The sequence below is a fragment of the Orycteropus afer genome, unplaced genomic scaffold, assembly GCF_000298275.1.
Source record: "Orycteropus afer afer isolate SDZICR_OR568_19922 unplaced genomic scaffold, OryAfe1.0 scaffold00007, whole genome shotgun sequence".
Lineage (NCBI taxonomy): Eukaryota > Metazoa > Chordata > Mammalia > Tubulidentata > Orycteropodidae > Orycteropus > Orycteropus afer.
Genome location: NW_006921594.1, coordinates 11,874,353 through 11,886,702, shown reverse-complemented (window position 1 = coordinate 11,886,702; position 12,350 = coordinate 11,874,353). Strand labels below are relative to the sequence as shown.

Below are 12,350 nucleotides of genomic sequence, written 5' to 3'. Positions count from 1 at the left end.
CACACACACACACCCTGGTCCTTGTAGCCAGCTCCAGTTCTAGACCCTGGAATACAGCAGACAGGTAGCCTGAACCCCTATGGGGCTCAAAGTCATGCGATGGGATTCTACAATAAATAAGCAGGAAAAAAAGATAATTTCATTGAGGAAAAGAGCTGTAAAATGAAAAAAAAAAAGTGGATGGCAAGACATTTTAAATTAATCAGTAAGGACCCATTTTGAATTTTGTTCTGTGGATTGTTCAGAAGAAGTACAAATTAATGTGAATTTCACATGTCTCTAATTCTAGTAGTCTTGGAGGTCATTGTACTTGTTTTCTACTTATAGATTCGGCTTTACCTAAATTCCGTTGGACTGGCTGGCCGGCAGTCAATCTTGATTGGGGTGTTTCCTGCAGGAGCAGTTACACAGCCTTGCTTAATAACTTGCCATGTTTAAAACACTACAGTTTGTAAAAATTGTATTTTCTATTTTAGGGCATTTTTCTTTAGCAGGTAGAGTTGTATCTTTATTATCTTCATATATTTGAGTTGAACATTTTCTGTATTACAACATCTTCATATACTTTGAAAGAAGGTGGCTCTTAAGCTTTTAAATGGAGTCAGTTCTATGAAATAATTCTGTTATCCATGGGCATGAATTAATAATTTATTTCTTCGAAAACAAGAAGCAGTGAATTTCAAGAAGTAGAAAGTGTCAGTTGTTTAAGCCTGAAACATAAACAAAAAACTTTTTGTCGTCTTAAAGTAACTTAGTTACATGTGTGTCTCTAGAAATGTTACAGCACAAATAACTTACTGCATTTTTCTAATACTAAATGGTAAAATAGTTTTTACTGTGTTGAATGCTTTTTTTAGAAAATCTATTTTACACTTAGGGAATAATTACCTTCCTTAAAACTAACTTCATTTAATTTTGCCATTGTCAGTATTTGTTTTGTGCTTCCAGTTGTATTGATTGTCCTGATGTAAATTCAGTTTAGCATATTTATTGAGTGACTATTTGACAGGCTTGACGATCACACAAGGAGGTTGATGTTACTTTTGTTAGGTGCATTTTATTCGGTTCTGACTCAGCGACTCTGCAATCCTCACGATGATGCTACGCTTGAGCCCATTGTTGCAGCCACTGTGTTACGCCATCTGGTCGAGGGTTCCTCTTTTTCACTGACCCTCCACTTTACGAGGCATGATGTCCTTCTCGAGGGACTGGTCCCTCCTGATGACATGTCCAAAGTGTGTGAGATGAAGTATGACCATCCTCGCTTCTAAGGAGCATTCTGGCTGTACTAGGAGAAAGGGATAATTTTCTTTCTTCTCTTCCTTGGTCTTACTCTTTTTCTTTAAAAAAAAATCTCTTCCAGTTATTTCAAGACAGAAATTCTTATCCAGGTACATGAGGATTAGATGCATCTTATACCCTCTTGATTTATATAGAAAATTTTCTTGTTCACCTATCTCAGGAGAGATCCTGTATGTTTTATCAACTTCTTAGAGGGTTCTGTCTCAAAAAGGGCTAAGAAGCATTGCTTTAAGGGTTTATCCAATATGTTGTTATGTGCCGTCGAGTTGGACCCAACTCATAGAGACCCTTCCTTGGGTTTCCGAGGCAGTATCACTACGGAAGTAGATTGCCCAACCTTCCTTCTGAGGAGTGGCTGGGGGTTATCCAAGACAGGGAAAATTAAGTTAATTTGTATAATTAAAATATTTAAAATTAGAATGCAGATTTACAACTCTTAATAAAATGTTAGGAATGTTCTTTTTCTACCTGTGGCAGAATATTCTTCAAAATGTAAAATTAAAAGAAAGTACTTTTTTTTTTTTTTTTTTTTTTTAATAAACATAGACAATGAATTGCAAGGCACTAATAGTTCTGGATCGTTGGGTGGTCTTGATGTTCGCAGACGAATTCCTATAAAGCTCATCTCCAAGCAAGCGAACAAAGCCAAAACTGCACCTCGAACTCCAAGGACTATAAACAGGATGCCTGCTAAGGCTCCAACTGGTGATGAAGGTAATTTGTTTAAACTAATAGGTCCAGCAGTCTTTCTGTTGTATCATACTCACCACATAATCCATGTGATCTGAGTTACTGGTAGCTGCCTTTTTTTTTTTTTTTAAATCTCAGATACTCTGTTCATCCTTCAGTCTTTCTGTCTGACTTCTCATTGGCATGTTGTACATTTTTCTCCCTTTAAATTTGGTGAAATTTCTTTTCTTTGTTGTTGAAAGTAACTGCCCTCCCCCCCCCCAAAAAAACAGCTCTATAGAAAGACATAACATTAAAGTAAAATTTCCTCCTCTCTCCATAATCCTCCCCAAAGATAATCTTTCTTAGAGTTTTTTTATACACCAGTATTACTTTTTATGTAACTGCTTTTTCCCTATGCAATTGTGCCATATTGGTGCATATGAATGTACTGTATTAAACAACAAAAAAAAAGTTAACAGTATTTCATTTTATAGATGTACCATAATATATTTAACATAATTTCTTTAGGGTCTTTTGAGGTTATAAGCAATGCTAAAGCAAATATCCTTTTACATATATTTTAGTATGTATAATTTTTAAAATTTAGACTTTGCTAATTTTGACATTTTAGAACTTGATGGATAATGATGCATTTTATTATTTGGTATTTTCAAGTTGCTTTTTGAAAAAGGCTTATCAGTTTATATTGTCACACCAGCATTGGCTACTATTAGCTTTCGATTTTTTGTTTTGTTATAGGTATATTAGTGTGGTTGTATTATATTTTCATCATATTGGTCACTTCTTTTTTCTCTCTCCCTTTTCATACCCATGTCTTTTTGTTGTTGTTGTTATTTGTCTTTCTTGTTCATTTTTATGAGTTCTTTGTAAGTTAATAAAATTGGCCTTTTTTTCCATATATCCTCCAAGTCCTGGGTGGTACAAATGGTTGATGTGCTTGGCTGTGAACTGAAAGGTTGGAGGTTCGAGTGTTCTCCTAGGTTCGTTGGAAGAGAGGTCAGGCAATGTGCTTCTGAAGAATCAGCTGTTAAAAATTCTGTGGAGCACAGTTCTGCTCTGGCACATGGGGTCATTGTGGGTGGGGGTTGGTGGTGACTGGTTTTATATGTTTCCTTTTCTTTTTTGAATTTTGTGTGTAAGATTTTATTGTAGAGATGTTTGAAGATTCTATGTAGTCAGATACCCATTATTTTCCATTATGGTTTCTAGATTTTATGACATTCTTAAAGAAGCCTTCCCCTACTCAAAAATATAAAACAGTTTTCCTATCTTAAACTTTAGTACAAAACTTGGCATACTGTGGTGGGTAGACCAAATTTAGTCCTGTTTTTGTAAATAAAGTTTTATTGGAGCACAGCCACACCCATTCACTTAAGTATCATCTATGATTATAGTGCTCTCACACTATAAGGGGAGCTCTGGTAGCATAGTGGCTAAGACACTTGCCTGCTAACCAGACGGCTGGCGGTTCAAATCCACCAGCCACTCCTCGGAAGGAAGGTTGGGCAATCCTACTTCCGTAATGATACTGCCTCGGAAACCCAAGGAGGGGTCGCTATGAGTCGGGTTTGACTCGACGGCACATAACAACAACAACAACAACACACTATAAGGGCATAGTTGAATAGTTGGGACAGAAATCTTATGATCACAAAACCTATAGTATACTATCTGGCCCTTTACAGGAAAAGTTTGCCCACCCCTACTTTTGAACATTTATGGATAGGTATTTATTAAAAAAAATAATAAAGAAGTGGCATCTGCTCCTTTTTATAGCATTATTTCAACCACTGAATAGTCTGTTTTTCCTCACTGACTAGGAATCCATTGTTACTTACTACATTTCTAAAAGCATGTGTATCTACTGCTCAACTTTCTATTCTATTTATAGCAATCTTTCTGTATTTTCTTTCTTAGACTCAAGCTGTTTTAATTATTATACTTTATAATATGATTTCTTTTATGATAAGTTTTCTCATCCACCAAGATTATTTGGCATCAGAATGTCATAAACTGGACAGTAGCAGCCTAGGGCTACTGCTACACTACAACTGCCTGGGTGTTTTTTTTCCTTCCTTTTTTTTTTTTTTTTAGTTTTTATTGTGGTTTGGATGAAAGGTTACAGAGCAAATTTAATTTACATACAGCAGTTCATATCCATTTTGTTTCATGACATTGACGTCAATTCCCCACAGTGTAACAGCTCTCTTCCCACTTCTTCCTCACAGTTAACTTCTTCCCTGTGCCCTTCTTTCTATACATACCTGCCCCCTGAGTTATCTTCCTTTGCAAATACTGCCCTTCTGTTCTCCATGATTGATTGTTCTAAGGATGTTCACCTCATATGCTTGTCTGTTGTTTGACTGGAAACCACAGGAGTGAATTCAGGTCCAGATCTGAAGGGTAACTAGGGGTTGTAGTCTCAGGAGTTCTCACCAACCTCTATCGGACCAGTAAACCTGGTCTTTTTTTTTTTTTTTTTTTAATTGCACAGTTTATACAGTTTTGCAATAATCCAAACAAAAAACAAAACAAGAGCATTAGAAACCTATCGTTTCTCAGATCCCCCATACCTTTTCTAGAGGAAACTGCTATTAAAGTGTTAAGAGGCTGAGGACAGTTTTTGGATATTTTAGATTCACCTGTACCCTGGAGGAAAAACAAGAAAAAAAGTTTTTTCCTAGACATTGATCAGAATATTCTATTTAGATGCTAGTATCGTATCAATACAAATACATGCAGTTTAATTATTGGAGTGCAGGTTGATCTAGTCTGAAAATGATAATATGTTCTTAATTTCTTTAGCTGTTGATCTGCTCAGTAATTTTCTGGGTTTGAAAAATTGATTTTTCTTATTTTAAGCTTTAGATGACCAAAGTTTTTATATGGTACAAATAGGCCATGTAAGAGCCTACTGGAAACCCATGAGAAACTTACTAAAAAAAAACCCTGTCTTTACTATAGCTCTTCTTTGTTACTTTTGCGTTGGAACACAATTTTTTTTTAATTCTATCACTGTGAGTTGTATGTATGTATATGTGTGTGTGTGTGTGTCTATATATGTAGTGTGTGTGTATGTATATCTGTACACTGGTGCTGTAATTTAGCCTTGTAAGTGAAGTTAAACCTGTGTGCTTTAGCCACTCTGTTTACTGGTTCTAGGGCTAAAAAGTCACGAGAATCCTGGTACCTTGGAGGGATAGATTTGTCCTCTCAGCTTTACTTTAGGTAATTGGATTCTACCTAGAATTCTAATCAGACTGTTCACTGGTTTTCTGTTCTTCTGTAAGAGATGAGAGGATTGCCAGGAACTTTTTAAGTGGGCCAGAGAAATTGACCCCATTTGATCTTCATATTGTCTTGTGTTCATTAATATTTATGTGTATGGAGTGTGGCAGAGTGAGTGGATCTAATATGGCTCCTGTCTATGGCTGCTAAACCAGGAAGAGATTTTAATGGAAAGAATGAAATAGGTCTATATTAATGTTTCTAAAATCGAGCTCAGTTTGGGGCTGAAGAAGAGGACACCTAATTTGATCAGTCATAAAAAGAATCTGTAGAATTCTTTACATTTTCATTATATTCTTTTTGCAGTTAAATAACTCTCTTGCAGTGTGATGCCACTTTTATAAATTGATTAGAATAAATGGTGATCAATGTCCTAAAAATTTGTGTACCAAGCATGATGGTGTTCTGGTTACCTAGTGCCGCTCTGACAGGAGTATACTGCAAATGGGATGGCCTTAACAAACAGGAGTTTATTCTTAGAATTTGGAGGCCTGAAGTCCGTGTTCAAAGTGCCGGGCGCTAGGGGCTAGGGGAAAGCCCCTCAACCTTGGGGATCAGCTCTCTGCCTCCTGCTCCCGGCCCACTGGAGCTAGAGGCATTTCTTCACTCAGACGGCTGCTGGCTGCTGAGGCTGAGAAGCCAAGCCCCAAGGTTGACAAGTAAAAAGGCACAGTCCCAATGTTACCAAACCACACAGCAGGCCATTAGCTTAAGTCCCAAGGTTGGCAGAGCATAGCAGGCTGCTGTGCAACGACACGGCTACATGCAGGGCCCAAGTGTGCCATAGGCTAGAGACCGTTCCCAAGGCTTCTCCTTATATACAGGAAGCAGACCACATCCCAAAGGCAGCTTTTCAGCTGCTGTGGTAGATCCCACCATGGAGTTGATTGCCAATCTCATCATGGGGAATAACTACCACTAGCTGCCCAGCCACAGCCAAGTTGACACACAAACATAACTACCACAGATGGTATACAGTAAAGTTTTGTACTAGAGACAATCCTGGTGAATTGCTAAGAGCCTTTGGTCAGAATTCTTCATGGCTCTGCCACTAACTTGTATGTGTTTAGTTATTACAAGCCTCCATAGTGCAAAATTCTCAGTTCTGAAGTAAGAGATTTTGCACTTGCTGGATCACCAAGATCACTCTAGTTGATATTTTTTAAATTAGTCAAGCTTATTATTATTATTAAAATCAAGATTAGCTTGTTCTTAGAAGAGCTTTGAAAAGAATGATAGGGACTTTTCAATAAGCAGATATGTACCTCCATAATGAAATTTGAAATTTGAGATTTGGAAAGTTAATGTGTAACACTTTGTTTTCTCAGAAGGATTTGATTATAATGAAGAAGAACGGTATGACTGTAAAGGGGGTGAACATTTTGGAAATCAGCGAAGATTTCCTGGACATCTTTTTTGGGACTTTCAGGTATAGCTATAAATGAAATTTAAAATATTTTATTAGAACATTGCAGAATACATAATGAATGTATGGTATGAACTTTTGTTACAGCTATGACTTTGAGCACATGCAAATCATTTGCTTATTAATGCTGTGTTTCCACTATTTTCAAGAATAATTTGAGGTAATTTACAGTAAAGTCAAATAAAATCAGCAACCAGTAACACTACTAAAAGTAGTGTTTAGAAAAACAACAGAAAACGTAACTAATGACTACATAGCTGATGGTGGAGAATATTAGAGGGATTATACCAAGAAAACCTTATTTCTAATTGTTTTAACTTTTATAAAATACTAGCCAATTCATTGCGTATATTATAATTATAAAATTGAGAATTGCATTAAAAGGAAGTTTTAATTATTCATTTCAACAGATAAACATCTTGGGTGAAAAGGATGATACACCAGTTCATTTCTGTGACAAGTGTGGATTACCTATTAAAATCTATGGGCGAATGGTAAGTATAACTCAGTTAAATTCTGTTTTTGTAAGCATAAGCATTTGCATAGAGGTGGGATTGTGGAATTTAAATACATTAGGTTATCATTGTTTCATTGTTCTTTTTGGGTGCCAGTGAGTTGATTCCAACTCATGGTGACCCCATGTGACAGAGTAGAACTGCCCAATAGAATTTTGTTGGCTGTAATCTTTGTGGCAGCAGATTACCAGGTCTTTGGAGCTGCTGGTTGGGTTTGAATCGCCAGCCTTTATGTTATGCCATCAGGGCTCCATTATCACTGTTCAGTGACTTTCAATTTATGACAGTTTACATATGAAATAGCAAGGGAAATTCTGGGATAATATAAATTTTGTACAATTATCTTGATAAATCTTTTTTTTTTCTTTACCTGATTTCTTGCTCTCTCTTTATTCTTATCTTGGTAAATTCTTGAATTGCTTGTAAAATAATAAGAACACTACCTTCTGAAAACTAAATAATTTCCTTGGCCTCTTTGATACCTTTTAGTTTACGTTTCTTACTTCTAGTTTATTAGGGGAAAAATTTTTTTTCTTGCCTTAACAGAATGAAATTAGTTGTTAATTTCTGAAAGGTATATATAACTTTTGACATAAAAAACTGAATAAATAATATGTATAGTTTCTGAAAATTATAATCTCATAAAATATATAACAAAAATATTTTGTTTAATTGTAATTTTACAGTAATTTTGACATACTCTTTCTCAAGAAAATGTTTATGTTTGGAAAAAAATATGAATTCAGTAATATCTGTGATAGTAGAGAGTGTGGGTTATGCATTATTTTTTTTTTCTGTATATCATAGCAAAATAACTATTAGATTATAATATTAACAGTGTTATTTTAACATTTTGTTGTGTCCTTTTGATTTAGTTTCAGATATTTTGAGTTCATTAGCTTAAGGATACCAGGGAAAACTGCTACTTAAATGTAGGCGATATTTGCTACTTTACTGCTTTGGAATAGTTTCAAGAGAAACAAAGTAACATAAAACACAGTTATGGTACTCTTCTTCATCAGGAGCTTTTAACCTGTGAAGACCACTGTTGAAAATTTTAGGGATTACACCTCTAGAAATAGTCAGCAAATGTGCATGTATAACATTCTTGGAAAAAGGGCCAGAGCTTTTCATTAGATTATCAAAGGTCTTGGTGACTAAAAAGGGTTAATCATTGCTTTTGTATTATTGGTACTTAGTTCATTTATTTCATTTATTTGTAATAAATGTTCATTTATAAATCCTCAAGGGCCTTCTATTTTAGGTAACTTTGCTTGCTGTTATTTTTTAGGAAAAAATTTAAAGTTCTCATATGATTAATTAAATATGTCTCTGTTCACAGATCCCATGCAAACATGTTTTTTGCTATGACTGTGCTATTTTACATGAAAAAAAGGGAGATAAGATGTGTCCAGGGTAAGATCACCATGACATTTTTAAATAATAAAGTTTGTGCTGTAATGATGATTTGTACTCTGAGTTAAAGCCCAGGGTATGACATAAACTAGAGACAGGTGTCAAATGTGTGTCCAGAGTTGGCTGTAACATTTTTCTAAGGATAGAGCTAGGGTAGCCACTACCAGTTGCTTCAGATTGGACAAAATGAAATCTATTTGTCATCGTAGTGTTATCAACCAAAACCAGTTATTTTCTCTTTTGACAGTACACTAGAAGGGTAGTATGGCATAGTGATTAAGAGTAAAAACTCTGGGATCAGAATTCCTGGATTAAGAGCCTTCCTCTTTTTATTATCTGTGTGACATAGGCTATTTCTTCATCTATAAAATGGGGTAATTATAATACCTACCTCCCAAGGTTATCATTAAGATTAAATAAAAGATGATAAGTATATACTGTTGCCATCAGGTCAGTTCTGACTCATGGTGACCCTATAAAATAGAACTGCTCCATAGGGTTTCCAAGGCTATAATCTTTATGGAAGTAGACTGCCACATCTTTCTTCCTCAGAGCGACTGGTGGGTTCAAACTGCCAACCTTTGGGTTAGCAGCCAAGCCCTTTAACACTGTGCCACCAGGACTCCTGTTGTGTCACCAGAGCTCCTTACTTTCCTAACACATTAATATTAACCTTAAATTATATAGTAAACTTGATTGCTTCATTGAGAAAGGATTTCAGATGTGATAAAATGCTATGTAGAGGGCATTGAAAGGTTTTGCTCTTTCACATAATGTTCTAAAGATATTTATAAGGCAATTTCATTTTCAAGGCATTAAATGTTAACTCCAGTAAGTGCTTGCTTATATGGCTCTTATCTTTCTTAGAACATTAGTCTGTCTGGATTAACAGCTCCAAATCAGAAAACGAAAGAAAAAAATCCACATGGCAGCCATGGCAGTGTTGATGTTAAATATCATATACTGTAGCTTTTAAGCATAACCAAAAGAAAATATATCCCATCCTGTTAACACAACCATATTTCTGAGCTTAATGAAGCAAGTTAGAAGCAAAAACTAAGTGTACCAAATGGCTGCTAAAAGAAGTCAACAAGAAGTGTCAGCCTTATAGTAACAAGGATGGAAAAATAGACACGCAACTCAAAATCAAGAGTATAGAGCCATTTAATATTGTTTTGAATAGCTTAACATATCACATGATAATAATATTATAATACAGTACTTTATAGGTGATTATATATTGTTACTTTTGTTTGATCTTAAGGATACTCTTTTAAGTAAGGAGAGAGAGTGCAAACATATTGTGAGTTAGGTAGAGTAGACTTTTTAACTTCATGTTACAGATGAAGATGCAAACTCAGAGAGATTGAATCACCTCTCCAAGATCATAGAACCTATATAAGCCCTCTGCTCTCCTGGTTCCTAGTTTGATCCTTTTGCCACTATGCCAAGCTGACTCTGAAGGCCAAGAGTATGTTAAATATAGTGAAGTGAAAAATAGATATAATTTTGATCTTGAGTCATTAAAAAGAAAGGTGGGAGGGTGAAAACTTTTGCATACTGAATTCTAAGGGACTCTTAGTAGTCAAGGTTTAAATTTAAATTACTGAGATTAATAGATCTTACTTATCTTTGTATGTCTTATAGTGCCTTCCATGTAGTGTTTTCCGCTTAGTAGTGTTTGCTCAACAAATACTGTTCATTAAAAACTACAGGTTTGAATTTTATAATTAGAAGTGGCAGATCTCCTGATTTGTCCTTTTTGGGTGTTATGCAAATGAAGGCAAAGCATAGAACTGTTTGAGAAAATTAGGTAAATTTTAGGTCTTGGGAAGAATGAGGTCTTAAAATGTACCCTGGTTGATAAATAGTTTTCATTAATTATTGTATTAAAAGTTATGAGGTTGATAGAAACGCTGATGTTTAACAGCTAGTCGGTGACAAAGTTGGGAAGATTAAAGATTCATTTATGATAACTGTAATTTTCAATTGTGAACTTCTCCTGTATATTACACAGCAATCAAATTTTAAAAATAGGTGTATGTCTGAAATGAAGTGCATTATTTTTATATTCTGTTGTTAGTAAATTCATTTTTTTCCCCTTCTAATTTAGCTGTAGTGACCCTGTGCAGCGAATTGAGCAGTGTACACGAGGTTCTCTCTTCATGTGTAGCATTGTTCAAGGGTGCAAGAGAACATATTTGTCTCAGAGAGACTTACAGGCTCATATCAACCATCGCCACATGAGAGCTGGAAAACCTGTTACTCGTGCTTCACTTGAAAACGTTCATCCTCCTATTGCCCCGCCACCAACTGAAATCCCTGATCGCTTTATAATGCCGCCAGACAAGCATCATATGAGCCACATTCCGCCAAAGCAGCACATCATGATGCCACCACCTCCTTTGCAGCACGTGCCGCATGAGCACTATAATCAGCCACACGAGGATATCCGTGCTCCTCCAGCAGAATTGTCCATGGCTCCACCTCCTCCTCGTTCGGTCAGTCAGGAAACCTTTCGTATTTCAACAAGAAAACACAGCAATTTAATAACTGTCCCTATTCAGGATGACTCAAATTCAGGTGCTAGAGAACCACCACCTCCTGCCCCAGCACCTGCTCACCATCATCCTGAATATCAGGGTCAGCCAGTGGTATCGCACCCTCACCATATTATGCCTCCACAGCAACATTATGCACCACCCCCACCTCCTCCACCACCAATAAGCCATCCAATGCCACATCCTCCCCAGGCTGCAGGTACTCCTCACTTGGTTTATAGCCAAGCTCCACCTCCACCAATGACCTCTGCTCCACCTCCAATAACCCCTCCCCCTGGACATATTATTGCCCAGATGCCACCTTATATGAATCATCCTCCTCCAGGACCTCCCCCACCTCAACATGGTGGTCCACCTGTAAGTGCACCCCCTCCTCACCACTATAATCCTAACTCTTTACCCCAGTTCACTGAAGATCAAGGAACTCTGAGCCCTCCATTTACACAACCAGGAGGAATGAGTCCTGGCATATGGCCTGCACCAAGAGGGCCACCACCTCCTCCACGAATGCAGGGTCCGCCTTCTCAAACCCCACTTCCTGGACCACATCATCCAGATCAGACAAGATACAGACCTTATTACCAATGATAATAGTATTTTGAACTGAAGATATGATAAGGAAAAAACTTATACATAGTCAACCTTTTAATTAAGCTTTGACTGTTTGGGGAAGGAAAAGCACCTCTTACAGAGGGGGCTATAAAACACTTGAGGGTCTTGTCTCTTAAAATGGTTTTAAACCTTGACCTTAGGACTGATTTCAAGTACTATACGTAGCGCAGATAAGTGGCTCAGTTGAGCACAGCTATGTTTTAACAACTTTGTTCTAGTGTGGTAAATCAACCCAGAGGTGACCATTTGTAATATTATTTCCTGAAAAAAATTTTCATTGTTCCACTTACAAAAGTAATTACTTTCGTTAAACCCAATCTTTAGGTTTTCTTGTGATACATCTTGTTAACCTGTGTAAACGGATTAAATTTCGATATGGTTGTAAAAATGCTATTTTTATGTGAATTTAAGTGCAGCCACATACTGTTTTTTAAAACCATATGTTTTACCACTAATTTCCCAAAGTTACAATAAAATTCTCAAAGTAAAAATCTATTAGAATTTGCTGTAAGACAGACAGTTAAATGGCAGAAAGTT

The 12,350-nt window shown here is 36.3% G+C and overlaps 1 protein-coding gene across 1 annotated transcript in view; it reads left to right on the top strand.

Annotated features, from left to right (window-relative positions):
• CBLL1 (Cbl proto-oncogene like 1) overlaps positions 1 to 11,789 on the top strand; it is a 17,952-nt gene extending 6,163 nt beyond the window's left edge. Inside the window, exons 2-6 of the mRNA XM_007944381.2 lie at positions 1,849 to 2,016; positions 6,612 to 6,712; positions 7,120 to 7,203; positions 8,567 to 8,640; positions 10,754 to 11,789. Coding sequence (XP_007942572.1) covers positions 1,849 to 2,016; positions 6,612 to 6,712; positions 7,120 to 7,203; positions 8,567 to 8,640; positions 10,754 to 11,789 — 1,463 coding nt within the window. The remainder of the gene's footprint in view (positions 1 to 1,848; positions 2,017 to 6,611; positions 6,713 to 7,119; positions 7,204 to 8,566; positions 8,641 to 10,753) is intronic.
• Positions 11,790 to 12,350: the final 561 nt, after the last annotated feature.